The sequence below is a fragment of the Taurulus bubalis genome (genome assembly GCF_910589615.1).
Source record: "Taurulus bubalis genome assembly, chromosome: 12".
NCBI lineage: Eukaryota > Metazoa > Chordata > Actinopteri > Perciformes > Cottidae > Taurulus > Taurulus bubalis.
In genome coordinates, this window is record NC_136600.1 from 18,067,982 (window position 1) to 18,094,611 (window position 26,630).

At 42.8% G+C, this 26,630-nt stretch overlaps 2 protein-coding genes across 2 annotated transcripts; both read left to right on the forward strand.

Moving 5' to 3' along the window:
• Window positions 1-1,265: 1,265 nt before the first annotated feature.
• On the forward strand, window positions 1,266-8,970 carry LOC306744614 (small ribosomal subunit protein mS29-like; the record flags this gene model as incomplete). The annotated part of the gene is made up of 12 exons (XM_079227294.1): window positions 1,266-1,390; window positions 2,220-2,333; window positions 2,500-2,601; window positions 2,725-2,833; window positions 2,930-3,022; window positions 3,109-3,239; window positions 3,730-3,810; window positions 5,136-5,300; window positions 5,391-5,450; window positions 5,539-5,628; window positions 6,690-6,866; window positions 8,383-8,970. The coding sequence occupies exons 1-12, from the start codon at window positions 1,352-1,354 to the stop codon at window positions 8,968-8,970; spliced, it is 1,749 nt and encodes a 582-aa protein (XP_079083420.1). The 5' UTR covers window positions 1,266-1,351.
• A 7,645-nt stretch (window positions 8,971-16,615) lies between these two features.
• Window positions 16,616-22,390, forward strand: crabp2a (cellular retinoic acid binding protein 2, a). The gene is made up of 4 exons (XM_079228191.1): window positions 16,616-16,714; window positions 19,577-19,755; window positions 20,288-20,404; window positions 21,817-22,390. The coding sequence occupies exons 1-4, from the start codon at window positions 16,633-16,635 to the stop codon at window positions 21,865-21,867; spliced, it is 429 nt and encodes a 142-aa protein (XP_079084317.1). The 5' UTR covers window positions 16,616-16,632; the 3' UTR covers window positions 21,868-22,390.
• The last annotated feature ends 4,240 nt before the right edge of the window (window positions 22,391-26,630 follow it).

Genomic DNA, 26,630 nt, shown 5'->3' on the forward strand with positions numbered 1-26,630 from the left:
CAGTTTAATGGCCACAGGCAGGAATGACTTCCTGTGGCGCTCAGTTGTGCATTGAGGAGCAATGAGATATAATATATATAAAATAATATGGCATTGCAAAATATCTTCTTGTTACACTTACAAACATGTAATGGTTACAGAAAATGAATGAATGTTCTGATATCGCTTGTATTATTTTCAACTTCATATTATCTTGACTGTTTTAATATCACGTGTAAATACATTTTTTAATGTATTTTTTTTAATTTAGGTTCAGTGCCTCATGTTTATTGGTCCTTATGGCTCACCCCAAAACCTCACTTCCCACCTCTTCTGCTTTGTGTATGTGTCCTGTCAACTAGGAGTTCCTATCGAGTACAGTGTACACAAGGACCCACATTTTTAGAGGTCCTGGGAGTCTGTATATCCCAGGCTAAATGGGAAAGTATTATTTAAAAGTATTATTTAAAAGTGATTTTCTGTTTTTGACAATTGATAGTTTCATTGTAAAAAAAAGTGAAATGTTGAGTTTATATCTCCATAAAATGTGAATAATGTAAGTCATAAAATAGAGAAACAATTATTCATTTCCAAATATGAACATTATAATGAGCAAATTGACGCTTAAGAAAATAAAATAAGGAGTTAAAGCAGGTAAAAGCTGGATGGAAAACATTCGTTTTTCATCATGCTACTTTATAACAGGAGCTTGTGACTTGTATCTTAATCTCCCTAGAGCCACTACAGATCTACTATTTAAAAGGCTGGAGGCCTATTTGGTTCAAAAGACAAAAGTTGGCAACATCTCCCATGAATCCTTTCAAGAGGTGTGTTTTGTGCTTGAAAAGAGCACCCTCCTTCTCAAACAGTTAATTATGTCGGGGCTGTCACAACTAACATCATTCATTAATATTATTACAGGTGAAATGTGTCAAAGTATAACAAACTCCATTTTCTTCACTTCTCGCGCCTCCTGATTGGCTACAAAGGTTTGTGATGGTGTAACGTCACTTCCGGCTGCGAGCTGCATGATGGCGGTCCCCATGACAGATCTGGCACATTGATTTGGAGGTGTGACGTTTACCCTTCTCCTTCGTCCGCTCCGGGGACATTTGATCAGTAGATGATCTGAACCGACATCGTCGTGAGTGAATCAGAACTGAATCGCAGGTAAAGTGCAACACACGTTTCCTCCGCGCTGCTCACGTTGCCTGTTAGAGACGTGCTGGGGACCGCAGCTAGCTTAGCGGCTAGCTGCGTGTTTACGCAAGGTTAAAGGACACTGGTGTGTTTTTACACACTACCTGGTTCATTGGCACCTGCGACCCCTGAACTATAACTTAAAGTGGTCTCGTGCTCCTTGTTTCAGATCATGGCGCTGCACAGACTGTCCTTCAGATTCCGGCACACGGTGAGAGCCCTTTAGGTTTGAGTACTTTGGGAGGAGCTGCAGACACGTAACATGTGTCTGCACATTGTTTAAAAGATGTGTTTGACCTGGTTCAGCTGCTCGGTTTAGAAAAGCGGGGATGCAAGAATATCTCTGGGACGTTAAACTGGAGCAAAACACCTGTATTGTTTTTTTCAGCGTGTACGTTACATGTTCCGAAAATGCACATTATGTAGTGATTGACAGTCGGTTAATTCATCATGTCAGCCAATACCAAGTTTATGTTTATTTATGCTACACTCATTTGAAAACTGTTTAAAACATTTTCAAAAGGAATATCAAGCAAAGCAAATTGCACATTTTCAATCCAGAGCATTACTGCATATTTCACTAATAATGATGAATAAAAAAACAGATCTTAGAGGTGTCTATGTGCTCAGTTAAGATTCAGCATCCAACCTTAAGATGTAGACACTGGATGCGTCCATTCAGTCCCAGAGGACAGAAAGCATCAATTGCATTATTGTTAAATGTTATGCACCGCCCGCCAGGACAAGTTCCTTGTATGTGAAAACATACATGGCAATACAATGGTTCTGATTTTGTCATAATTTTCTAGTAAATTATTCTTTGTAAATTCCCTCTCGATATCCAAGCAATAATGACAGATTAATGTAGATTACAGTAAAAGCTGTTTCACTCGGCTCTCCATCAGTGTATTATTGTGTTGTACTGTGATTTATTAGGTTTATATTTGTTTGAACGTGTCGCATATCAATGCAGCACCATAGGTTCTGTTTAGATTATTGTTCTAGATTCTTAGTATTCATTCTATAATTTTTTTTTGTAGGTAACGCATGTGAGGTCCCTTCATGCCAGTGGATGTGGGCGGCAGCAGGAGGCTGTGGCTGTGGCGTCAGAACCGGAACCGTTTTCAGTTTTCAGAACACAGGAGAATGATCCAGTAAGCAAATCTGACTTGAGCAATCCAAATGTCATCATAATGCTATCAAGCAGAGGGGAACAGAGCACAGCTTCCTAGTTGCAGCAGGTTTATATTCGTAGCAGCAGTTGTCTGCACATTTGCCTGATTTTTAGCTGTTTAACTCACATATTTTATCTCTTTCAAGGCTTGTCAGTCGCAGAATCAAATCGGCCAGTATTACACGCTGCCCTCTGCACACATCCGCACTCTGTTCCCTCACGGCCTCCCTCGACGCTATCAACATCAGGTATGTGCGTGACAGCGTGCTCATTATTTTAATCTTACTGGCTCATAAATAGTATTTTGTGGCCTGATTGTTTTTGGTTAAATGTACCATGGCGACAAATGTTTTTTTTAATTGAATTTTTAGGCAAAGACGTTTAATGAAGCCTGTGTGATGGTGAGGCAGCCGGCTCTAGAGGTCATCTCTTACCTGAAGAAAGCAGACTACAGTCAACCTTCTCTACGATATTTATTCTGTATCCTTTACAATACGTGATCACAACCACACATGCAGATAATCCTACTCTTGATGCTTCTGATAAACCTGCTGTTCACCTTATCAAGTTGTTCAGATGGGTTGAAGGGCAGTGGGAAGACAATGTCTCTCTGTCACGCACTCCACTTCTGCTACACGCAGGGATGGTTGGTGCTGCATGTTCCTGATGGTGAGACAAAGGCAATCGCACAAGGGCCTGGCTCCTCCCACTGCACAGAAGGTGACCCTCCTCCATCTCTGTTTTTTCTTATACAGCTCACCTGTGGGTGAAGAACTGCAAAGAGCTGCTGCAGTCCTCCTACAACACCTCTCGCTTTGATCAGCCATTACAAGCCATCGATTGGTTACGCAACTTCAGAATCACCAACGAGCACTTCCTTTCAAAGGTAGGGATCTTTTTACGCAGTGTGCCTTTTAGAAACATCAGGCGATATTTATATAGGTTGCAATTTTACAATATGAGCTTGATGACTGAGTATTCATCGTCAAAATTAAGGCTTGTGGAGTATTACATAATTTGTCACATTATTAACAAGCATGGAGGCATTTATAGACCTAAATGAGCCTTGAAGCATCTTCACAGCAGTTTAGGTCGCATGCTGATATACATAATTAAACTGGTTTATGACACCACCTGAATTTCCCCATATGCACCACTCTCAAAGACAGAGTTTGTAGCACAGTGTCTTTGAATGACCGAGTAGCTATATAACAGTATGATACGGTTTGATGTTATTTGAGAGAAACGTTTTATATTTGAATGTACTGAGGATGCGGCATGTTAAGTACTTTATTGCTCTTTAGCCTGTAGAAAGGAGTGTTGAACATGGTCAATGGAACTGTGCTGTGTATGAAACTATACGGCGTCTGTCCCAGATAAAGACAAAGCAGCGCTATTCATGGACAAAGAGAGAGTTCACTGAGGAGGGAAGTCCACTCGGGCAGCTGGTGGATCAGGTGAGTTTTATCACACAGTCTTTATTTGGGATGCAGTTTTATCTTGTCCTCTGAGACCTTCCCATCAATTTTTTTGGTTTTTGTTACCTATCCATTCCGTAATCTGCCCTACCGATTTCCCCACAGGGGGTCTTTAAAGTTTCATCTTTCACCTTGACTGCGCTTAGTGGTGATCAATAGCCAGTGAACTGAGCATGAGGATGGATCAGCACAATACTTCTGTTCCACACTCACTGACAAAGGCAGAAAAGAGCAGTAGAGTTATGTTCTGTCGGGGAATGTTTCCCCTCTTCCAATCAATCATTCGCTCCATCATGAGAAAAACACATTTTCCGACACTGCTGGTGATACTGTGAGCACGTTGTTTAATTAATTAGATCTGATATTAATAGCCAGCCTCCTGACAGCACATTATTAGACCAAATAAATCAAACCAGTATCAAACCACCTGCTAAAGGAAATGGGGCATGGAATTTCTGTTTGCTCCGACCATAACTCATCGGCTCAGATTTTGACCTACAAAGTTATTTGTTGATACTATACAAAAGAATCCACCGATTTAGCATTTCACTTCTATAACATTGTCTCATGATGGACAATAAAATAGAGATAACCTTTTTTATTCCATACATTGTTCTTGTCAAAACCTGATGCCTACATGGCTCACTATTAGGGTTGTATTGGTTTACCAATATCATGGCATACTGACTGTTATCATATCATTGTAGATTTGCTTATCTACGGTATTGAAGTGAGTTGAGGATACACACAGGAGCAGTCTGGCTGCGCTGTCACAGCTATTTCGCTCCTATAGTCATCAGACATTATTGTAAAAGCTATTTTAGTATTTAATTTAACATGCTATAGTGACGCAAATATGTGAAATAGCTATATAATTTATTTATGTAATATATTACACTTACATGCTTTTAACAGGTTTATAATTCTGTTTATTATAATTCTGTTCTCATTCCTTTAAGGGTCATTGTAACTGATTAATATAATGTTGATACAGTGAAACATGATATTTTCTGAGATGGTACCATCAGATCGTGCTGTGAAAATCTCCTTCTGTTACAACCCACAATGCAACTCCACTGTCAACGGTTGAGTTGGAGATTTGAGTGCGTGTCGCTCGTAGCAGCAAATGTACGAGCTGATGCGTATTATACAACTTTTTTCAAACATGCAGTAGTACCCTTCAAGACCTGTAAGCAGACTTTGATGTGTTGAATCCGTGGAGTTGCCATTTAGTTGCTTTCAAGAGCTCGTCATCAGGGGTCTGATGACAAGATGACGAGGGGTCTGAGTTTCTGTTGCTGTAGGGTATATCTCGTGTGAAGAGCAGCAGTGATGTGGTGGGGGCAGTGATGAGGGAGCTGAGGACGCAAAGCGGGCAGCCAGACTCAGACTTCCGCCTGGCTGTGGCTGTGGATGGTGTCAACGCCCTGTGGGGAAGATCCACCATCAAGAAGGAGGATAAGAGCGCTGTGAGGAAACCCATAGACAATCCTGTCATGTCTCATTTTTGTCTTTATGCTTCTCCTTCAGCTTGTGTCTCTCTTTCTTACTGTCATCAGGTGGAGCCAGAGGAGCTCACTTTGGTTTATAACCTGAGAAAGCTGATGACGAGTGGCTGGGTAAGGGAACTGCATGCCGATTACCACAGATACATGATATTACATCTCAGATTTTCTACCCCATTAACATTCACTCTTTTTGTCTCAGACTGGAGGCGCCATCATCACTACTCTGTCTCAGACGGGGTCTCTCTACACTTCAAAGTCTTCCTACTTGCCTCAAGAGCTGCTCGGAGAGGTCAGAGATCATTTTATTCTACATAATAATCTGTAGCACTCGGCCTCGAGCTCGGACAGCAGATTAGTCTTTCCGTCTCTTTTCTAACTTCATTCATAGTTGCATTTCTGAACAGAAACCTCATCGTCAATACATCCCGATCCCGTCTACCTTGTTCATTTAGTTTTATGCCAAAAGCTGTACCTGTTTGCAGTGTTATACCAGTGGTCTCGTTGTTGCAGTATGCTGTTACATTATTTATAGCGGCCATATTCTTTTGATATCTGCATGTCATAAAATCAATTTTGGCGTCGTATAACATTCTTGTCTTACCCTTCAAAAAATGCTATAGATGCTATATTTGCATAATATGAATAATTTAGACCTCTGTTATTTATCCCTGATTAGAGACTTAAAAATGATATGTATAGAAAACTTTCAACTAAAGTTTGTCCCTTACTTTAAAAACATTCAGGAATTTTTATTGTTTATCTTATCAACAATTTTCTTAACGCTGCATTTAAAATAAGTATGAATATCTCAATGTATTTGAATTAGTAACTGGGCCTGTGGTGCTTTATATATGATGATATATTTGTCTGTATTTTCTGATTCATGTGTGAGTTTGTGATTCATTTAATCAAAAAAGTGTTTAGACGTTCTTTCCTGAACATGCTTTTTAAATCGATGTTTGATGTCACATATGTTGACTTCCTGTCTGGGTTTTGCTCATCAGAGGGGGTTTGCTAAATCTGGTGGTGAAGAAGTCCTTGACGCAGACATCTGACCTGGATGACCTACGCACCAGGGCACGCAAAATCGTGGGGCATTTCAAGTCCAGCACCACAGCCAAAGAAAAGCTCTGTGAAATCCAGAGACAGATGGGCCGACCTGAGCACAAACTTGTGCAAGAAGTGGACACCCGCTGGAACAGCACATTCTCAATGTTCCAGCGGCTGTACGAGCAGAGGGAGCCCCTGGGTGCAGCCCTCAGCAGCCTCAACACCCCCCTCCTGCCATTTTCTGCGGAAGAATATGAAACTATTAATCAGTGTGTTTCAGTCCTCTCTCCCTTCCACCAGGCCACTGAGGAGATGTCAACAGAGAGGAGGGTCTCTGGATCAAAGGTGATACCCCTGGTGAAAATGCTGAAGCACCAAGGTGTAAGACAGTGTGCTACAGTAACACACCATATCGCAAGCAACTTGGTTCACAACATAAACACCAACCTGCAAGAGAAATGTGCCATGCTGGAAAAGGTAACTTCGTTAACAATTTCAACATTAGTGGATCCCAGATTCAAAGAGGTGGGCTTCTGCAGCTCAACGAGCTGTCAGGCAGCGGTGGAAAGGCTCACTAGAGAATGTGCAAATATAATGCCTGCACCGGCTCTGCCACTGCCACCTGCAGAGGGTCCACCCCCTGTCCAACACAACAGCCTCTGGGACCTACTCGATAACCATGTGGATGCACAACGTCCATCCAATTGTACCGCTAGTGCAATAGCAGAGGTCCAGAGTTAAACATTTTAACTTTACATATTCTAATTCACTTTGTATTCATATCTTGCTGAAATGATCATGACCTTGCATTTTTTCTTTACTTATCCAGATATCTGAAGGACAAACTACTGCCCAGGACAGAGGACCCGCTAAAATATTGGCTTCTCCAGAAGTCTGCCTACCCGCACCTTTTTATCATTGCCACGCAGTATCTTTCTACACCAGCATCCTCTGTCCCCTGCGAAAGGATCTTTTCTAAGGCTGGCGAGATCGTCAGCCAGAAAAGAAGCCGCTTGAAGCCAAGCACGATTGAGCAAATTTTGTTTTTAAATAAAAACATGTAATAAACTGTAACACAAGCATTCACAACACGACGAACAAAGAACAACAACACATCCCCAAGCACATATTCACTTTATTTTGACACTGTAGCACAAGCATTCACAACACAACAAGAACACATCCCCCAAGCACATTTCCCTTATGCACATATTCACTTTATTTTGACACTGTAGCACAAGCACAATCTCACATATTCACAAAAGTACCTCTACCATGTTGCATTTGAATCTTTTCATATTATGTTACATCACAATCATAACCATAAGTGGTTTCCACTGAATTGCATAAAAACTTCTCACAAACTCAGTCACACCTCCAAAACACATGTTTCAAGTAATTGCAGGTAATAACAGGACAACACATGTAACATTTTATTAGTCAATTGACATTTTATAATAACACTAATGTGTGAACAATGATTCTTAGAATGAAGACACATCTGCTTAATAATGACTTTATTGCTTTTGCGTTGGAACTGGAATCAATGATGTGTGAATCATTTGGAGGTTCATTGCTGCTATAATTGCAGCTGACCACTAGATGTCACTGGTAGCGTCTTTCTTTTGAAGCTTTGAAGCTTCGAATCTTTTTTCGGTACAATCAGGAAGAAGCCTCAAAAGCTTCATGAGGCTTCATTTGCCCATCTCTAACAAAAAGGGAGGCCACACATCGATCTCCAACACAAAAACCTCTTTAGGTCCAAACAATTCAAGTAATCAATATAGGTCAAGGCTGGTGCAGCAGGCCTGCTGATTGAGAGAGAGTCAGAGAGAGGACGACACTCCCACTGGTGCCACCTTTCATGCCCTCTCGGATCCGGACTGTTCCAACTCCTCCCACCAGGAAGCCATCTTAAGCCCGGGTGTCCCAGGTGCAGAGTGGGAGGGTCTTCACAGAGGTGAAAGGTGTTACATTGTTTGTCTCGCTCTAGGACTGCTTGGTAATGGCTGCTCTCCGGGCTTCCCTCTCTCTCGCCGTCTGTCTCCTAATGGGTGGTCCCACGTTGGCTAAAAACGAAGCTCCCTGCCAGCTCTCCAAATTGAACAACGGCTTCAACACTTTCCTCAAACGCCACGTTCGCTCGGGCACTCCTTCTTCTCTGGACCAGAACGAGTGGGAGACGTACATCAAGAACAACGGCGGCTGTGACAGACCCACGCAGTCCTTCTTGCAGCCGGACGACCTGGACCGTCTGAAGGCCGTGTGCAGCAGCCAGGGCGGCGCGGTGTACAAGGAGAACCTGTGCATCAGCCGGAAGCCGTTCACCTTCGTCACGGTGAGGAGTCAGCCGGGCACGTGCGGGATCTGGAGCGTCCAGCGGGAAACCAAACATGTGATCCTGGCCTGCGATAAGCTGAGCAACCAGTGCCTGCCGGTCCATTTTGAGGGAAACCCTCTGAACACAATCCCAAATAACAACGCCAAAGGATGCACTTCTGCTGCTGCTCCCAGCTCCAAGATGACGTGCCTCTGGTTGTTATCGGCTCTTCTTGTTGTTGTTTATTGCTACCGACATTAATTTAAGAAACTTGATCTGACAATAAAACTTTTTCAGAAAAACTTTATTTTGAAAAGTGTTTTTTTATATCTATAATCAATCTTAAATTGGCAACATATCAACCATCTGTTTTGAAAGGGAGAAACGTTGATGTAATGGGTTATGTTCCACTATGTTATGCCTGTCACTGATGACATTATGGGATTGTATTTAAAGTAACAGTAATTAATGCATGAATGGCACAGATGTGTATTTTACACTTAATGTAATCATTTCATTTGATACATTTATTGGTATTATTTTATAAATAAGACATTTTAAATTGATCCGGTCATTTCAACAACAGTATATTTGCTTAAAATGGGATATCATTGTAACAATTTAACAGAACATAAAACATAATCTGGACAATCTATAGTAGGAAAAATAAGAGAAGCCAGGGAAAACTCGTCAGCTGCCGTTTATGAGCAATACAAACGGATCAGTTCAAATATTAGCTTGATCTCTGGATCATAAATGTTTGTCGTGAAACTCACAGCTCAGTTGTTCACACAAACTCCACCAAAACCACTTTGTCAGAACAGATTAGAGAACAAAACCATCATCACTAGTACTGGAGGCAGTGATTCACATTTGCATACAGTGAGTAAGAGTTTCATCAAAGCTGCAGAAGATGAATGACTCCTTCATGCTGTAACTGATTAAAACTGAAGATTTGAATTCCAAAACAAAATCACAAAAGAAGACTTGACCTAAATCCATAATTGTTGCTACACTCAAATGTTGGTCCAGATCTATAATGCAAGTGAAAGATGAGGAAATGGCAAGAGGTGATGGCACCTTCACAACTCATGCAGATGAGAACGGTTGTTTTTTTCTGAGAAAGGGAATTCTCATCTCTGAGTCCATGGGGATTAATTCTGACCTTTGAGAAATTCAAGTAATCTTTCTTTGCTTTGTACTCTGGGGCATTTTCTCTGTCACGGCATTAAAGTAGTTAAATAATATCGCAGTGTTGAAAGTAACAGAAGCTTATTGAGCAGAGTAGATGGCCAAAGGCATGTAGAATATGAAATGATCAGACTATTTCACACACAATATCAAGTAGCCTCAACATGCTCTCCTCACATGCTGATACAGTGGACACACACATGATGGCAGTGTTGCACAAATGTGTTACCAAACCCGGGACGGTTTGGCAAACCGTCCCTTTTCTATACATGAAAATAATATTTTTAAAAGCATGTGACCAACTGTGTTTTCATATCAGCTGTTTGCAGTTGATTAAGTACAGATTCATTTTGTAAAGTGCACCATGTAAGCACAACAAGTAATGAAGGCTTTACAACTAGATTTTGATTCAGCCCGTCTAAGATATTATGTAAAAATGCAGGTGTTGAATTAAGGACTTGATCCATTCAGTTTATGAATGCTTGCTAGTGACCCCCGCCATTTTCTTGTATTAGCTTTGTTAACTGAGGTCAATAAGGCATGCATTAGGTCCCGCTGATGGTAATGTTTAAGAGCGCCCTCTGCTGGACTACAAGGTAAACTACTAAACAGTCAGACTGCACATTTTTAAACAGGTCCTGTCAGTTTAAATGTCCCCATGTTAAAACGAAAGTTTGGATTTCAAATCAATAGTGACAGCCCATTAGCAGTATTTACAAACTCCTTTTCACATATTGCACTGAACCTGAAGCCTTTGTCTGCACTACCTGCTTTGCAGCCTTGACCTTTTCTAAACTCCATGGTAACTTTGACCTAAAACCCTATTTCTACGTCCTAAACCACGAAAACAACTGAAAGTTGTCACTCTGCAGTTTAAAAAAACAAAACATTTCCATACAGAGCATCAGGAGAAATGCTGAAACCTGTCTAATGCTTTTCTGATGCAATCAAGCTGCCTATATTTGCTCGCAAAGCTGATTATGTTCTCAGTGTCAAGTAACAAATTAATTAAGTAACACATTTTCCTCAGAAAATATGCAGTCCTGATCTTGTAAAACATCTGCAACTTTCCATTCGGCCACAGTGCATCATTGTACATCCTTTCCCTCTCAACATTTTACGCCTTTTGATTCTGTAGAGACAGTTCAGTTGTTTTGTTCATGCTTTTATTTTCTGACAAGCTGTTGCAAAATGATATGATCATGACAAAATTTAATTGCGCACCTAAACTTCCGTAATTTTTTTGATTCCTGCTCAGTGGCTGCAGAGGTGCTATACAAGATGATTTAAAAAAACAATAAAACACATAAATAAGTTCCCTTTTCATTAAGAACCACAGTGGTCATACAGTAACAGTGACCAGAGGATGACCTCCAGTTAAATATTCAACTATGGCCCTTCCTCATCCATGACATCATAATAGGGTCTCTCTCTCACACACACACACACACACACACACACACACACACACACGCACACACACACACACACACACACACACACTCTCTCTCATGGCTGAGGAAAAAGAAAAAGCGAACAACAATCGTTGACTCGGGTCAAAGAGGAAAGGCAAGGGGAGAATAAAAGAATGAGTGCAGAGTGAGAGGCGGTGTGAGGGTGGAGGGCAGAGCGGTAGAATGCAAGAAGGAGGGGTAACACGATCAAAAACAAAACAGGGCTGCACTTTTAATGAACTTTTTTAGCGGTTTTGAGAAAAAACAACACATGCACATAAAATAAGGTGAAAAGCAACGAGAGTCTGGGAACCAGCGCTTGTTTTTCTTCTCGTCTTTCCTTTATCCCACGTCTACTCCAGACGACTTTGGCTCACTTTACACAACCATCCTCACAAACATCTCTATCTACTTCACTTCCTCTCTTTACATATTTCACCTCCCGCTTCTAAATCCTTCCCTTCTGTTGTGCTCCATCTTCCTGTTAAGCATGAAGCAATTCAGCATCATTCAGCCCATAGAATGCTGTTTTACAGGGCTGCTGTCACGTAGCACCTCAGAGGGGCCCGTGGGCCCGTTAAACTGTAGGTGGCCGACAGAGTCGACAAACTGCAGAAACAGAAGGGAAGATTGGATCATGAACGAGACCAAATTAAAAAGGACTTCCACAAAATCAATGGGTTCAGCACAATTCCAGTTATTGTCCTTGTTAATCTAATCTCTCTCAGCTCCCGCTCACTCTGCGTCCAGACCAACTCATAACAAATGAGCGCGATAATTAGAACCACAAAGACTCGAGGGGGAGGGAAGAGAGATTTTAGGAGTTGGGGGGGGGAGGCTGAAGGACAAAAGGAATAGAGTGTGAGTAATACAGGCGTCTGGGTGCAACTGCCCAGGCATCTGGAGGTTTAGTCTCATGTACAAAAGAGACTCCGCTTGACTCATATACACACTCACACACACACACTCACGGTCCACTCTCAGGCTTTGAATACACAACATCCTGTGGACAGTGACGAGATGTGTGTGGGCAGGATTTAAAGAAATGTCTGACACACGTTCAATTTCACCCAAAAGAATAAGAAAACTGTCTGGTTGACTCCCAAAGCCTTCTTTTGTTTCAGGATTTTGACAAGCTTACATTACATCCACAATATAACAGACACACAAACACACACTTCTGCACATGCAAATCTTGATTCGCTTTCCGTTTTATCGTTCTCCTCTCTCTCTTTGGTCTCTCTCATTCTCTGCCTCTTGCACGCTGATCGGTAGTTAAGCTGCCGTCTCCTCTGCTCTAATCAAACCCACATGGGTTTGGTGGGTCAGCATGCCAGCATCCCACAGTGCCGCACACACTTTTGGCTGTGAATATGTGAGTCACTGTGACTGTCTGTTGTGCACAACTGTTGTGCATGTCCAACAGAGAAGTGTCTCACTAACATTTTGGCCCCGTGGGACTCCTTAAAATGAAAATGTGAGCCCTGAGGGTTTCTGCATGTAAAATAATATTTTTTAGAGGCCCGAGGAGGCAGAACTGCGCAGTATTTCACAAGAAAAGAGGAGAGATTAAAGAAAAGAATCCCACTTTGCGTCACAGTTCTTTCCTGTCCAGTTAATCTTCTCTCAACCCCTCAGATTTATCATACAACTCCTTGGAGAGGTCCTTACTCCCCACTGGAACAGGAATAAATCATAAGAGAAAGATAGTGTAATTCGTGACACTTTTGTCTGCATGCATGTGCACATTTTACCCAGTGGCTTCCTCTGAGGGTGATAATGACTTCCAGGAGTTGGCGGTGGGGAAGGCCAGGGTCAAGTTCACATCTGGGATTACCAGGGTTATCGGGGTGAGCAGTTTTTAGTGGAGGTCATCTGGATGATAAAGTGGAGAATGCCACTGAAGTGTGACTTACTACGGACTGATCACACACACTTTCACATGCACAAGCTTTAACTTGTGCAGGCAAGCTGCTCCTTGAAAAAAATGAGGTGATTTGATTGCAACAATAGTGCACCACTATACTAACCATGCAGAAAATGTTGCATGAAGTGTAACATGATAGTTTCCCTCTACACCAAGACAAGTTCACGTTGGGACAATAAACAGTCTGTCGACAGTGTGGTTCCACAGATAAGGTTCAAATATGTGTCATTTGAATGAGGAGAGGAAATAGGAATCAAAAAATAGAAAGTGAGCGTCATATTTTTTTTTGTGTCACAGAGTGTTTTTTGTCGTGAACTCACGCGGATACGAGTCAAACATTATTGTAAACAAGTCACAATACTCTTTGTTTTGCTTGCATGTGGTACGGCATGTGAATCTCTGCGTTGGCAGATAGATGAAGATGATAGAACAAAAGAAGTGAACAGTATATGGGCGGATAATAGTTCGAGGGGAACATAAGGAAATGAAGATGAGTGAAATAAAGTTGGCACCAGAGGAGCAAACCAACACCTCTTTTGCCTCCAAAGACAGAGGAGTCTCTCTTTACATATCTGTCGCCTTCATTCTTTCTCTGTTTCTCAACCTCTCCATCTTTGTCACTATCTGTTTGTCTTTGATCTCGCAGCTCTCTCTGTCTCTGTCTCTCTTCGCTGACTCTCCCTATCCTTTTTCCCCACAACAATGAGATAAAAAATGATCTGCACTCTAGTCTAACTTTCTCACTAACATTTTCCCCTTTCTCTTTCTTCTCCTTTCCATCCTCTCCCCTTCTGTTTTCCCCTTCTCCCTCTCTTCAGCGTGTTTGAGGAATGTGTCAGAGCAGCACAAAAGAACAAAAGCTTGACAGGAGGAGGAAGAAAAGGAGAAGGGGGTAGAAAGTTGCGTGAGGTAAAGGAGAGGCAGAAAGGAAAAGGGGAAATACAGGGAAGGAATGAGCGGAGAGTAAATGGTTGAGAGGAGCACACCACGGTTGAGTGGGTCTCTATGCTGAGCTGTGCTTTGTCACCACGTGCTGACATGCAGCATCACACACATTTCAGAGCTCTTTATCAAGCCCCCTCTGGACAGCACGCACACACGATGGGTGAAGCTGTCGCTGTGTGCTGCACGGCTGCCTGTTTGATTCAGCGGCCTTTGATGCATTTCTTGTTGTGTCATGGTAATAGGCTAATGGCCTGCGGCGAGGCTGAAGATGAATTTTCCCAACACCAGACAGCTCTCTATTGTAACCTTTGTGTTTGCATTAGTCACTTTCAAACTGGGGACCTGATCAACTCCTTCTCTCCGAACAGGCCATGTTCCACAGACCACCATAGCAGCAGTGAGGCAGTCTGACGCTTATATCAGGGATATAAGCGTCAGACTGCCTCACTCTTGTATTTGATGAACCCATCTCGCCTTTACACAGTACGTTTACTGTGATATTGTGGTGAGAGCCCTCAAAGGGTTAACAAAGTTTAACGAAGTGAAAGAAAAAAAGGTTGGAGAGGAAATTACAGTTGATATGGCTGTCTAATCTGATGGCTCACCTACGTTGTTTAGACGAGGAGTAACTTGTGAGGGCATGCTGTGATTGTGTCATGGTGTGTGGCCAATAAGGTGTGTGTGTGTGTGTGTGTGTGTGTGTGTGTGTGTGTGTGTGTGTGTGTGTGTGTGTGTGTGTGCGTGCGTGCGTGCGTGCGTGCGTGCGCGCGATGATAAAATAGACAATGTGAGAGCTTTGTTCACATCAAACAGAGCTGCCTGGCCTGGAGCAAGGCGCTGGGTTTGGACGTAGATCTGTGCGTAAAAGCGCGTATCGCGTTACCAAGTATCAATCTGAGGCTAATGTTCACCTTTGTTAGTCAGTGTGTCTTTTTTATAAGTCTGGCACTGATCCGGTGTATTAGCAGGGGGTATGTATCACTCCCCCTTTCCCCCAAATCGCCCGGTTTACCTCGCGCTAATTCGCCGTGCAGTGTAGCGGATGGGATCATCCATCAAGAGTCAATAGTTAACGTCGGCTTTGTCCCGCTGCCATCCATCATCACCGCGTGCATGTGTGTAGACATATCGTGTGTGTGTGTGTGTGTGCGTGTGTGTGTGTGTGTGTGTGTGTGTGTGTGTGTGTGTGTGTGTGAGTGTGTGCGCGTGCGCGCGCTCTTTATAGGACTACCTCCGACCCCGCGGGCCCCTGACCCTGCCCCACTGGCCTGTCTGACGCGCTGCTCCAAATGCTCCGGCGTCTCCTCCTCCCCTTTACCCTTTCTTCCGTCCGAGCAGCAGGGGGGCGAAAAGCTCTGAGGCGACGCCGCCGACCTGCTCCAATCCCACCTCTTATTTTAATCTCTCTCTCTCTCTCTCTCTCTCTCTCTCTCTCTCTCTCTCTCTCTCTCTCTCTCTCTCTCTCTCTCTCTCTCTATCTCTCTCTCTATCTATCTATCTATCTATCTATCTATCTCTCTCTCTCTCTCTCTGTCTCCCTCCTGGGTTCGGGGTGTTTTTTCCTCTGACTCAGGCCAACGTTAAATGGAGAGCCCACCAGTCGAGGCCAGAAGCTGTATCCTATTACCACCACTTTTATTTTTATGACACACCGCTGTGCGTGGCGCACTGGAGGCAGGGGTGAATTTGGCCTCTCTGTCTCTCCTCACAATCACACACACAGCAGCTCTGCCCTGCTCTCTCGTCAGTCTGCCAGTCTGCCAGTCTGCCAGTTGACTGGTTTTTGCCTCGCACCGCCCTGCCAAGACGACAGTCTGGCCTGGCTGACATCCTTCCTGTTGTGCACCTATAATGTTCACCACATTGAAGTCCTTAATTACTGCCTGGTGCGCAATGGAAAAACACGTCATACACCTGAACATTGTGTATATAATATCAATCGCACAAGACTTGAATTCAAGGTACGAGCGTTGACGAGAGGCGTCTCCAAATGCGGGCTATGGGCAATTCTAAAATGCACACGTTGCCTTCAGGGGCGTGGTCATGTTGAGGCACTCTTTGCTTGTAATCTGTTGGCGTGCGGGGCGTGCCCGTCCAGAAAGGGGCGTGTGTATCCCTACACAAGTGTCTATGCCTTCGTGCCATTCATTTGTATCGCAGCCGCTTATAGTGCACCGGCACATAGGTAAGACACGGTCTCTGACAGTCGGCCACTCATCCCGGGAAGAGGGCAGAAGTAACTGGACGCGCAGAGTCAAACCATCCGGCGCGCCCACACACCCAGACGAGATTCATAAGGGAAAGTTGGAGCATTATTGACGCAAGACGCGCAGAAACAGCAGAGCAACGATCACACTTGGACCTGACAGTTCATCACATTAATCGGCAAACTACCTTCAGCCTAACATGGAGCGCAAAATCCCTGATTTCGCCGGCACCTGGGAGATGAAGAGCTCTGAACACTTTGACGAACTTTTGAAAAAGTTGGGTAGGTGATAGAATATATATTTATATGTATATGTTTTAACTCATTGTGTCCGAATGTGCAGCTTGACCCATATGTTTGCGCAAGAGTGGTGTCTAATGTAGCTTTTATTCCTGTGCGTAATGAGATCAGATGTGTCAGTTTGTGTCAGCTCAAACTGTAGCTTTCTCAGTACATTTATAGGTCAAATCTTAATCTGTGGCTGTGCATCAGCGATGATCACCCCCTGGGTGACCCGGGGGGTCTTTGTCATTCTGCAGAACCCAAAACTCGGTGCTTGGCCTCCAGCCAGTATCACCCCTCTTCCTCTCCTCCCCCCTTTGGCCTCCCCTTCGAACACAATAGAGACAAACGGCGGCACATCTGTCTGTCGTAGCCGCAGATTGTGTGTGTGTGTGTGTGTGTGTGTGTGTGTGTGTGTGTGTGTGTGTGTGTGTGTGTGTGTGTGTGTGTGTGTGTGTGTGTGTGTGTGTGTACAAGTGGAAGAGGACCGTTATGATACAGTGCAGGACAGTCACAGCATTATCTGAAGTGACAGTCAGGATAAACACCTGTTGCTGAGATTCACGCAGTTTTTGTAAGGCTGTATTGTCTGTGTGTGTGTGTGTATGTGTGATTTTACATCACTGGTGCATATGGAGTCTGGATAGGCAACAGGGTGTGTGTGTGTGTGTGTGTGTGTGTGTATGTGTGTGTGTGTGTGTGTGTGTGTGTGTGTGTGTGTGTGTGTGTGTGTGTGTACGTGCATGCGCGCGACGTCAGAGCCGTCTGTCGTTAATAGCCAATTCCCAGGAGATGACTTGCCAGTGCACACCTGCAATTCATATATCATCACATAAGCACACACAGAGAGATGACTGACACACACACACACACACACACACACACACACGCACACACACACACACACACTCACTCACTCACTCACTCAACAAGAAGGTTATTGAAATATCTGTCAAGGGGCAATATTTTTCTGAATATAGCTAGACATCACTGGGCGGGAGAGTGAAGTCACATTTTTCTGTTACACTGAACACACACTTCATCTCCGTCTCCCTCTGCATGTTTATAATGCAGAAAGTGGGGGGCTATAACTGAAGTAAAGATATCGTACCGTGTGCAATAATAACAGGAATGCAGGTTAAACTCCACTATGTGACACTGTTGGAGCCTACTCAAAAAAGAAAAATAAATAAAATATTTTTTATCTATAATAAAATAATAAATATAAACAACACGGTAGTCCTTCCTCTGCATTGGCAGGAAAGGCCTCTGGTTTCTTTGGGGAACAAAGCGCAGCTGGACGCAGCCTGTCAGCACCCAGTACCCTCCATCCTCTCTACCTTTCTTCACTCCTGCTCTCCTTCTCTCCTCCCCTCTTCCCTCGCCTCCCCGTGTCCCAAATGCTTCCCTTGCCCTCTGCTCTTTGACCTCTGACTCTGACTGTGTGTTCTAATGTGGCCGGGTCTGTGTGAATTAAGGCATTTTGGTCGCAGATTTGCAGTTGTTGTTTTTTGATATTTATATTAGCTTTTTTTGTATTTTAAGGTTGAACCGTACATTAACACATGTATAAGTTATATATATTCTCAGTAGTAATAGGAAGTCACAGTTTACCAACCATTAAATAAAAGTTGCAATGCCACAGTGTAAAATACTCCATTATAAGCTGAAACTATCCAACAGCATGTTAATAATACGTCAACAATATGAAGAAAAAGAATATATATATATATATATATATATATATATATATATATATATATATATATATTCTTGCATCTTGCATCTTAATGTTTCACTTACTTACCTATTTATGTACTTACTTTTTACCCTCGACTGTATGTCTGTGAAATTGGTACCAAATAAAAAAAGACCATAATAAAATGTGAGATGTAACAATCAGTTTTACTCAATCAATGAATCTACACACAATAATAATAACACCAATGCACATACATACTGTGTAGCATACGCAGTGTGCAGCCTGAGCATCCAGATGCATGCTGAATGACTGTGCATTTCAGGGTTTGTATATATTTACCCTCGGTGACAGGTGGGAATGTGTGAGAGGTGGGAAGTGCGAAACCCAACTCGACGGCAGATACACGCTGGGCGACGTACACAAACTTCCCCTCACACTTGAGCAGAGATCTTCACACACACAGACCACTGCCCCATGTCTGTCTGACCCCCCCTCTCCCTCCCACCACTGCTCCTGGGTCCCCCCCCCCCCCCTCCCTCAGGCTGCATAATTAGTTTCACTGCAGCACACTATGGGAAAATGTGCTATCTCTCTTTGCTTGAAAAAAGAAGAAGAATGCAGATTATAGTTCAAACAACCACATCTGTCCGCGTGTTTGAGTCTGTGTGTGCGAAGAGGAGAATGCAGATGTGCTGGCTATGACCTCATTATTTCCTCTGTCATCATTATTGGACAGAGCTGTGCAATGCTAGGCTTCTCCTTTTACCCTGAGTGTGCAGAAGAACACGCATCAACACCACACCACTTAAACACACACACACACACACACACACACACACACACACACACACACACACACACACACACACACACACACACACACACACACACACACAGGCCTGCAGTTATACATAATTTGGTAAAAACAAATTTTGCTTGCCATGCTCCTGAGGGCTGAATCCTATAAACCAACACTGGCACAAAAAAAGATCTGCCTCACTGTGGTTGTGAACTGCTAGCATGGGAATATTCATTCAAAGTATCTAGAACAGTTTGTGCAAGAGCAAGTGTTGCCTTGTGTCTTTGTGTGCAAATCTCCTCTTATACTCTGTCTAGCTTTGTCATTTTCTCCACGTCTTACTTGTGTGTGTTTTTTCTAGGTGTGAACAAGATGCTGCGTTTGATTGCCGTGAAGGCAGCCTCCAAGCCGCTGGTGGAGATCACGCAGGACGGAGAGACGCTGTCCATTAAAACCTCCACCACAGTCCGCACCACCCACATCACTTTCACTGTGGGGAAGGAGTTCAATGAGGCCACGGTGGACGGACGTCCCTGCACGGTACACAGCATTACTTTCTCTGCACACACATAAGGAAACACACACATAATAAATGGGCGTTTGGGGAGAACTCTCCAGATTACATCAATCTGTTTGATTTGGCTTTTCATCATATTTGGACTGATAGCATATCTTTACTCCTCCCTTAGTCTCTGAAGGCCTGTCATGCTACATTATGCTCCATCACACTCTTTACGACCCCTTTCAACTTCCCGTCTTCCCTTCGTTCCCCCTTGTTGCCCTTTCCTGCCCTCCGTCCCTCCCTAATTCTCCCCGTTGGTTTCCCCGTTTCCCATACATGGCCTCTGTTTGGCCGTCTCCAAAGCAAACACATGCAACCAGCGAGCACTCCGCTTTAGTAACAATGAGCGCATCACAAGTTATCATCTCTCAGTGATCGCCCTGCTCCACCTTTGGTGTTTCCTCCCTCCATTAGCCGCTCACTTATGATCTCCCTTTCCCTCTGAGTGGCACCATATACATCTGTCCATCTAACAAAGAAGTTTCTCCTTCTCTATTTTTCTGTCATCAGAGTTCTCCACTTTGGGAAACCGACAGTAAGATCAGTTGTGAGCAGACTCTGCCGAAAGGAGAAGGGCCTAAGACGTCCTGGACCCGAGAGATCACCAATGACGGCAAACTGATCCTGGTAAACACACAAACTATCCACTAAACCAGAGTTTAGACTCTAAACTGTGTCTACTTGTAGTGTTATGGACATGTTTTGGGCTCGAGTCAGACTAAATCAAGTTGACTTTGACAGAAACCTCTGTTGGTGTATTCTTATGCCTTTTCTATGCCACCAAGGTGCACCAGTATTGCTTTAAGTTTCCTAAAAGCTAAGTAACTTTGCTAAACAGCACACACAATACCACAGTTTTTTATTAATTTAATGACATACGTGGTAACGGAATTCATGTGCCCTGTAGTTATTTAATACCCTGTACACCATATTTAAATGTGCCACTCTAATATGCAACTCTTTTTTTTTTTTTTACATACTGGGGGCTTCTGGTATATTATATATTCGTATCTCATTTGTACAACAAAAAGACACAAGTGTTGCTTTAACAGTATATAATTATACAATTGTGCTTTGAATACCATGATGTAAATCTACTGGCAGAAGATGAAAAAGATTCTGTTGCATTTGCAAATGCACGTACGGCTTGAAACGGGATGAAACACGTTATGAAAGCCTGTGTGCAAACACCATCGGATCTGATCAGAACAGAGAAAACAAACAAGTATGATGTGAAGTGATTTGTTTTGTGAAGGCTGAGATAGAAACACTGAACAAAGTGATGATACAAAACTATTTTTTTCTGACAGCTACCAAAACTAAGATGCCTGTCCACAAACAGAAGTGTATTGAATGAGAAACTCCACCAAGTTGGCATTTCAGGTTGATTAAAACTTATTTTGTATTTTGAGTGCATAAGTGCTCGTACACCCGGTGACAAATATCGCAAAATGTAGTATACCATGATCACCGGTGAACTCTTAAGTTGAGGTAAAACTTTGTTCCGTTTTAATACAATTGTTTAGCGAGCAAACAATCAAATGTTGGCCACACTTTTAGAAAAACGCAAATAGAAGAATAGGAAGAAGACAGCTAGAAGTAACTAAATAATCTGAATTGGACACACAGCCCAGTACAGCGAGATGGCACATGAATGCTGCACAGTTCTCTCTGGAGTAAATGTTTTTTTTCACGAACTGTGAAGAGAACAAGTATTTATAGGGCATAGCTGGCAGTGACTTAACATCCAAGACTCCTGACGTGCGCTTAACAAGCCAAGCAGCCAGCAGTAATATAATTGTGTGAGTGTTTTGCACGGACCTGCATGTTTGCGTAAACAACTTTCTGTAAATGTTTGTTTAAAACAGTTTGGCACAGTGAGATTACGTTGATCTCAATGGCTCAATGGACATAAAAAAGGTTTTCAGAAATAATTAACATTAATGACTTGTTCTAGGAAATACTGCTAATATGAATTCACATTGAGCTGCATATCACTGTGTCTGTATTTAAACGTCGACATTCTCCTCTCTTTTTAGACCATGGGAGCAGATGATGTGATATGCACCAGAGTCTACGAGCGACAATGAATACGAGCACTTCTCACTTTTCGCCCTGCCAGTCACCCCCTCTCCTGCATCACCACTTGCATCTCTTCAACCCCGTTGTTGTGGCAGCACTGGGAGATCGCTGTCTTTAGTTTTATTCCATTATCTCTGTATGTCCCATATCTACACGATGGCCTCACCAGCTCCATCAAATGTCACCAGCTGGGTTTTAAACATGAAAATGTATGTTGAATTTGTTGAGTGACACCTCCATTTATTTGGCAATGTGTGTGTCGGGCAGCAGAAGAGGTGTGAGACTATATTTGTAGATGTGTAAATCAATCTTTGAGCTCTTCCATGCGCTTTCAGGTCAGTTTTGATGTGCACCTCCTCTCTGTTCCTTTAGCCCTGCCCCACAACTTTAACCTTTTCTATATCATGACGACATTTATATTTATTACTACACTAGAAGGCTGCTACAGTACTGCTTAAGTTTTTACTTTGTGTCTCTTTTATATGAAATGTTATCATAGGAAACAACACTTTCTATGAGAAAACAATAAAGCACGATATTAACTCAGTCTGATGTTGACTCTTGGCCCTCCTACACTGAAAACCATTAGGTGCAGAAAAGATCTTAACAGTGCACATGTTTTATGGTTTGTGAGTGTAGCTGTGGAATATGTGCACATTAGATGGCTCCATCTTATTTTAGTCTTTCTGTCAGCTGTCTGCAACTAGAATAACTTGTCTGTCCCCTCCCTCTCCGTCTCGCTCTCAGTTTGTTTGTCTCCCCATCCCTCTCATTCATCTCTCTCTGTCAATCATCTCTCTGCCACATGCCCTCATTATTCAGCCTTGCACAGTTTTAAGGCTGAATACTTTTCCATTTTACTTTTTCTTTCTCTGTCTGCTCACTTTTATTACACATTTCATGTGGATCTGTCCATCCTGAAATTTCCCCTGGCATGTGAAGCAACATTCAGAGAGCCAGCTGTGGGAATGCCACTATTGGGAACTTCTGCTTTTATTTCCATTTAACTTGCCAGTTGGTTTAATTTGGTTCATATTTCTCTGGAGTCTGAAGTCCTTAAAGGCTCCTTGACTTAAAATAATTGTTTCACATTTTGGGAAACACGCTACTGGCTTTCTTAAGGAGACTTGTAGACTGTAGATTTTAAGCTAAAGCTAGCATGTGGTTAGCTTAGCTTATGACAAAGACTGGAACACATGTATCCTGTTTGTTTAAATCAGACAAAACCTGAAGTGTAAGAAATGACAATTCACTGTTTTACGGAAGGTGATGGGACCAACAACGTCCTTGAGTCTTTGATAATTGCCAAATGTTCCATGCAAAAAAAGTTGCTGCCTTCAAATGAGGTTGTGTTGACAGAGTTCAGGAGAAGAGTTGTAACTTGTTTGCTGGCTCTTTAAGAAATAGCGGAGGCCTTGGAAGTTCATTTTTCAGTGGATGAATGGAGAGGTAATTAATTGCAATTTTAGTCGTATGGAGTTTTTCTACTTAATTTTATCATAGGTCTGAGGAAAATGTTGATATTTCCAACAGCCGTATCGTTTTCATTTTGTGTGATTCATGTGCATCACACATGAATCACATAACCAGCTTGCTAGCTTGCTAAATCATTAGCCTCGGTGGCTTCTCGCAGAGGTCTTCTCATAACTTAACCACTTGAACGCAAGCATGTCTTGTACACAGCTTCCCACGTCGTAACCACAAGCTCCATTTGAAGGCAATATACAGCCCCCCGAAATGTCAACCTGTCATTATTCACACTTCAGATTTTACTAACAAGACATAATTAGTTCCTTAGTGAGCTCTAGAGATGTTGGTCGGTGTGTTTTTGTCATTTGTTTGTAGTCAGGCTAGCTGTTCACTTTTGTTCCCGTCTTTATGCTAAGCTAAGCTAGCTTCCTAATTTATGGAACAGCTAGTGATGGCAAGGTTGATAAGACCATGAGAGGTCAACTTGAAGTGATTATGGGTCTGTCAACTACTTGACCAATCATCAAATGATCAGTGGGTGTGTCTACAATAGCAGGAAATGCCAATTAGATTACAGGGTACAACGGATTGAGAGCAGATGTGCTTAACAAGAAGTGGACCGTTAAGGGACCTGGAAATGAAAAAGGGGATGGGGAGAAAGATCAATGACCCCAGGTTCACACACACACACACACACACACACACACACACACACACACACACACACACACACACACACACACACACACAGGATTATCTTATCATATCTTATGTTTTCTTACACAAATGTACGCAGTCATACAAGAAGTAAAAACTAGATTCCTGAGAGAGGAATTTTGTGATGCTAAAACTGCTCTTTCTTTCTTTTTTCTTTTTTTTTACAAACTATCTCTTTATTTCTCTTCTTGCCCTGCAGCTGTGTGTAGTTACAGTGTGACCCCAATAAAGTCCCCTCCTCTGCCTCCTGCCCTAATAAAAGGGGTAAATAACTACCCCTCCCTCACTGTTTATTACCCCCTGGGGCAGTAAAAGGCAGCTGTCTGGCCTCCTTCAAAACGCTGGACCCCTGTAAAAAACACACATGTACATACACATTCACATACCAAACTAAAAACACACATTCTGGGAACTCTTCACACGTGCCATCAAACACTTAACACACACAGCTCATAAAACACTGCAGTGGCTCACCTAAAGAGTGGACAGACAATCTGCCTGGTGCACAAAAAAACTGTGAAAACTCCTGGAAGACGAAGCACCACAAGCATATCTGAAAAAACAAGAACACATCATCTCTTCATCTCTGCTGCCGACATCCTGACTGCACCGTCATCCCTGCAGGTTGTTGGCTTTGCAGGAAACTTAACAAGGAACAGAAGACAAATGTACCTCACTCCACACAAGTCAAGAAATAAACGGGTACACACCATGGAAAGACTTAAAACAGATGCATGCATACCGACAAAATAAAAAACACCTGTTTGATGAATGAATACGCATAATTCACTTTATCAATCAGAATAAGGTTGACATCAGGTAACCTTTAACATGTCTAATAAGGTAACCATCGTGACTAACTGAATATAAATCAATTGTACGAGAGCAGGTTAGTTTAGGTGCCCCAGAGGCATTGCGGGCTGAGTCAGGTTGCAGTTTGATAGATGAGAGCCATGGCGTATGTGTAGTTGTCTGCATACTTGAGACACCAAAGGGGAGTGATTTGTGATCTGGTTGAAGCAATTACTGCCATGCGGGTCAAGTATATTCTGGGTTAGATAGTAAAGAAGAGAGAAGACTCTTAGAAAAATACCCTGCAGGTAAGTGAGTCGGAGAGCTGAGTGGGGAGAAAGAGGCACATATCTTTGTGATAGTCGACACGCACGCACATACATTCATAGATATAGAACTCATGTGACAGTGTGATGACAGTTGATTGCCATTAAATGCACTCACACACTGTACTGTCTCCATCCAGGGTGTTGATTTACATCCACACACACCTGCAAGCCTGGACAAACTGATACACACATCTAACAGTCGCACGCACCGTGGCAAAGTGCACCAATCTCCTGTGGCAAACGCAATTAGACCACCCAGGAACCTTTCAGGCTACTTGTAAAACATTGGTCAAGAATAGTAGGCTACGCCGAGGGCACACACACGCACAGGCACATGCACACGCACACGCGCACACACACACGCTGCTGCTCTTGCATCGTTACAGTTTAAATGTTTTTGGGAGATGAAGTAGAAAAAGTATTCTCTGTCAAGATGAGAGAGTGGTATTCACTAAAGGTCACAGGAAGAGGCCTACAAATCAAGAGAATATGGTTGGCACCTCGGCCCACTGAGCCAAACACTCAACCCAACAACCTTCAAAAGCTCTTCTCTTTAATTTCTGGGCAGAGGATCCTTCCATTAGGGAAAATAAAATCAAAGAGGAGTGGAATGGAGAGACGTGGAGATGTTGAGTCACTGAGTAAACGAGCGCTGAGGTCACGAGGTAAGCTTCCTTTTAACCTCCTCGGCTAATTTAATAAAGGATGAATCATTCACTTACACACAAATGGGCATAAGACTTATTTGTGTACTTTGCTCAGACATCTACTGTCCGCTCAGTGGGGAGCCTACCTGATGAGCATCATCATCCTGCTCCTCCGCTTAGTGCAGGACAATGGTCTCACAGTACACCAGGCTCAATGAGGTCTTTGTAGAGATGAAGAATGCAATATTAAATCTGATTACAGACTCTGACGCTGACCTCTGGATAGACAGAGGGAGATGATGGAAAGATGGAAGATACTGTTTAAAACAGAATATGAGGGTGGGAGAAGTTAAAGAGATGGGAAAATGCTCTTAGCTAAGTAGAGTATAAATTCTCTACTTAGCTAAAAGTATATGTGACAGTCAAATAACTGCATAGGAAGTGAACTTTCAAACCCAGTTGGGTAGAGGTGCAGGACAAAAGCTGCTAGGAAAATATGATATACAATAGAACAGAATAGGCATCATAAAAGTAAACTTTATGGCTGAAAAGTTGTATTAGATTGTATTAAATTGTATCGATGTACTTCATAAAGTGAACACAGTTGTTCTCGCCCTCTCTGACAGTAGCTGTCTTCTTTGTTTGCAAACATGAAGGATAAATCGCTGCGTCATTGAATTTTGAGGGGCATGCAAAATACTAAATACTAAAGTATCTCTACTTTATCGCCGCAACAGTACACCGATATGTGATTGTCGATTACTCATTCTAGAAACATGGCGGGTAAAACGCTGCTGTTGCAGCCTCCGCTCTTCT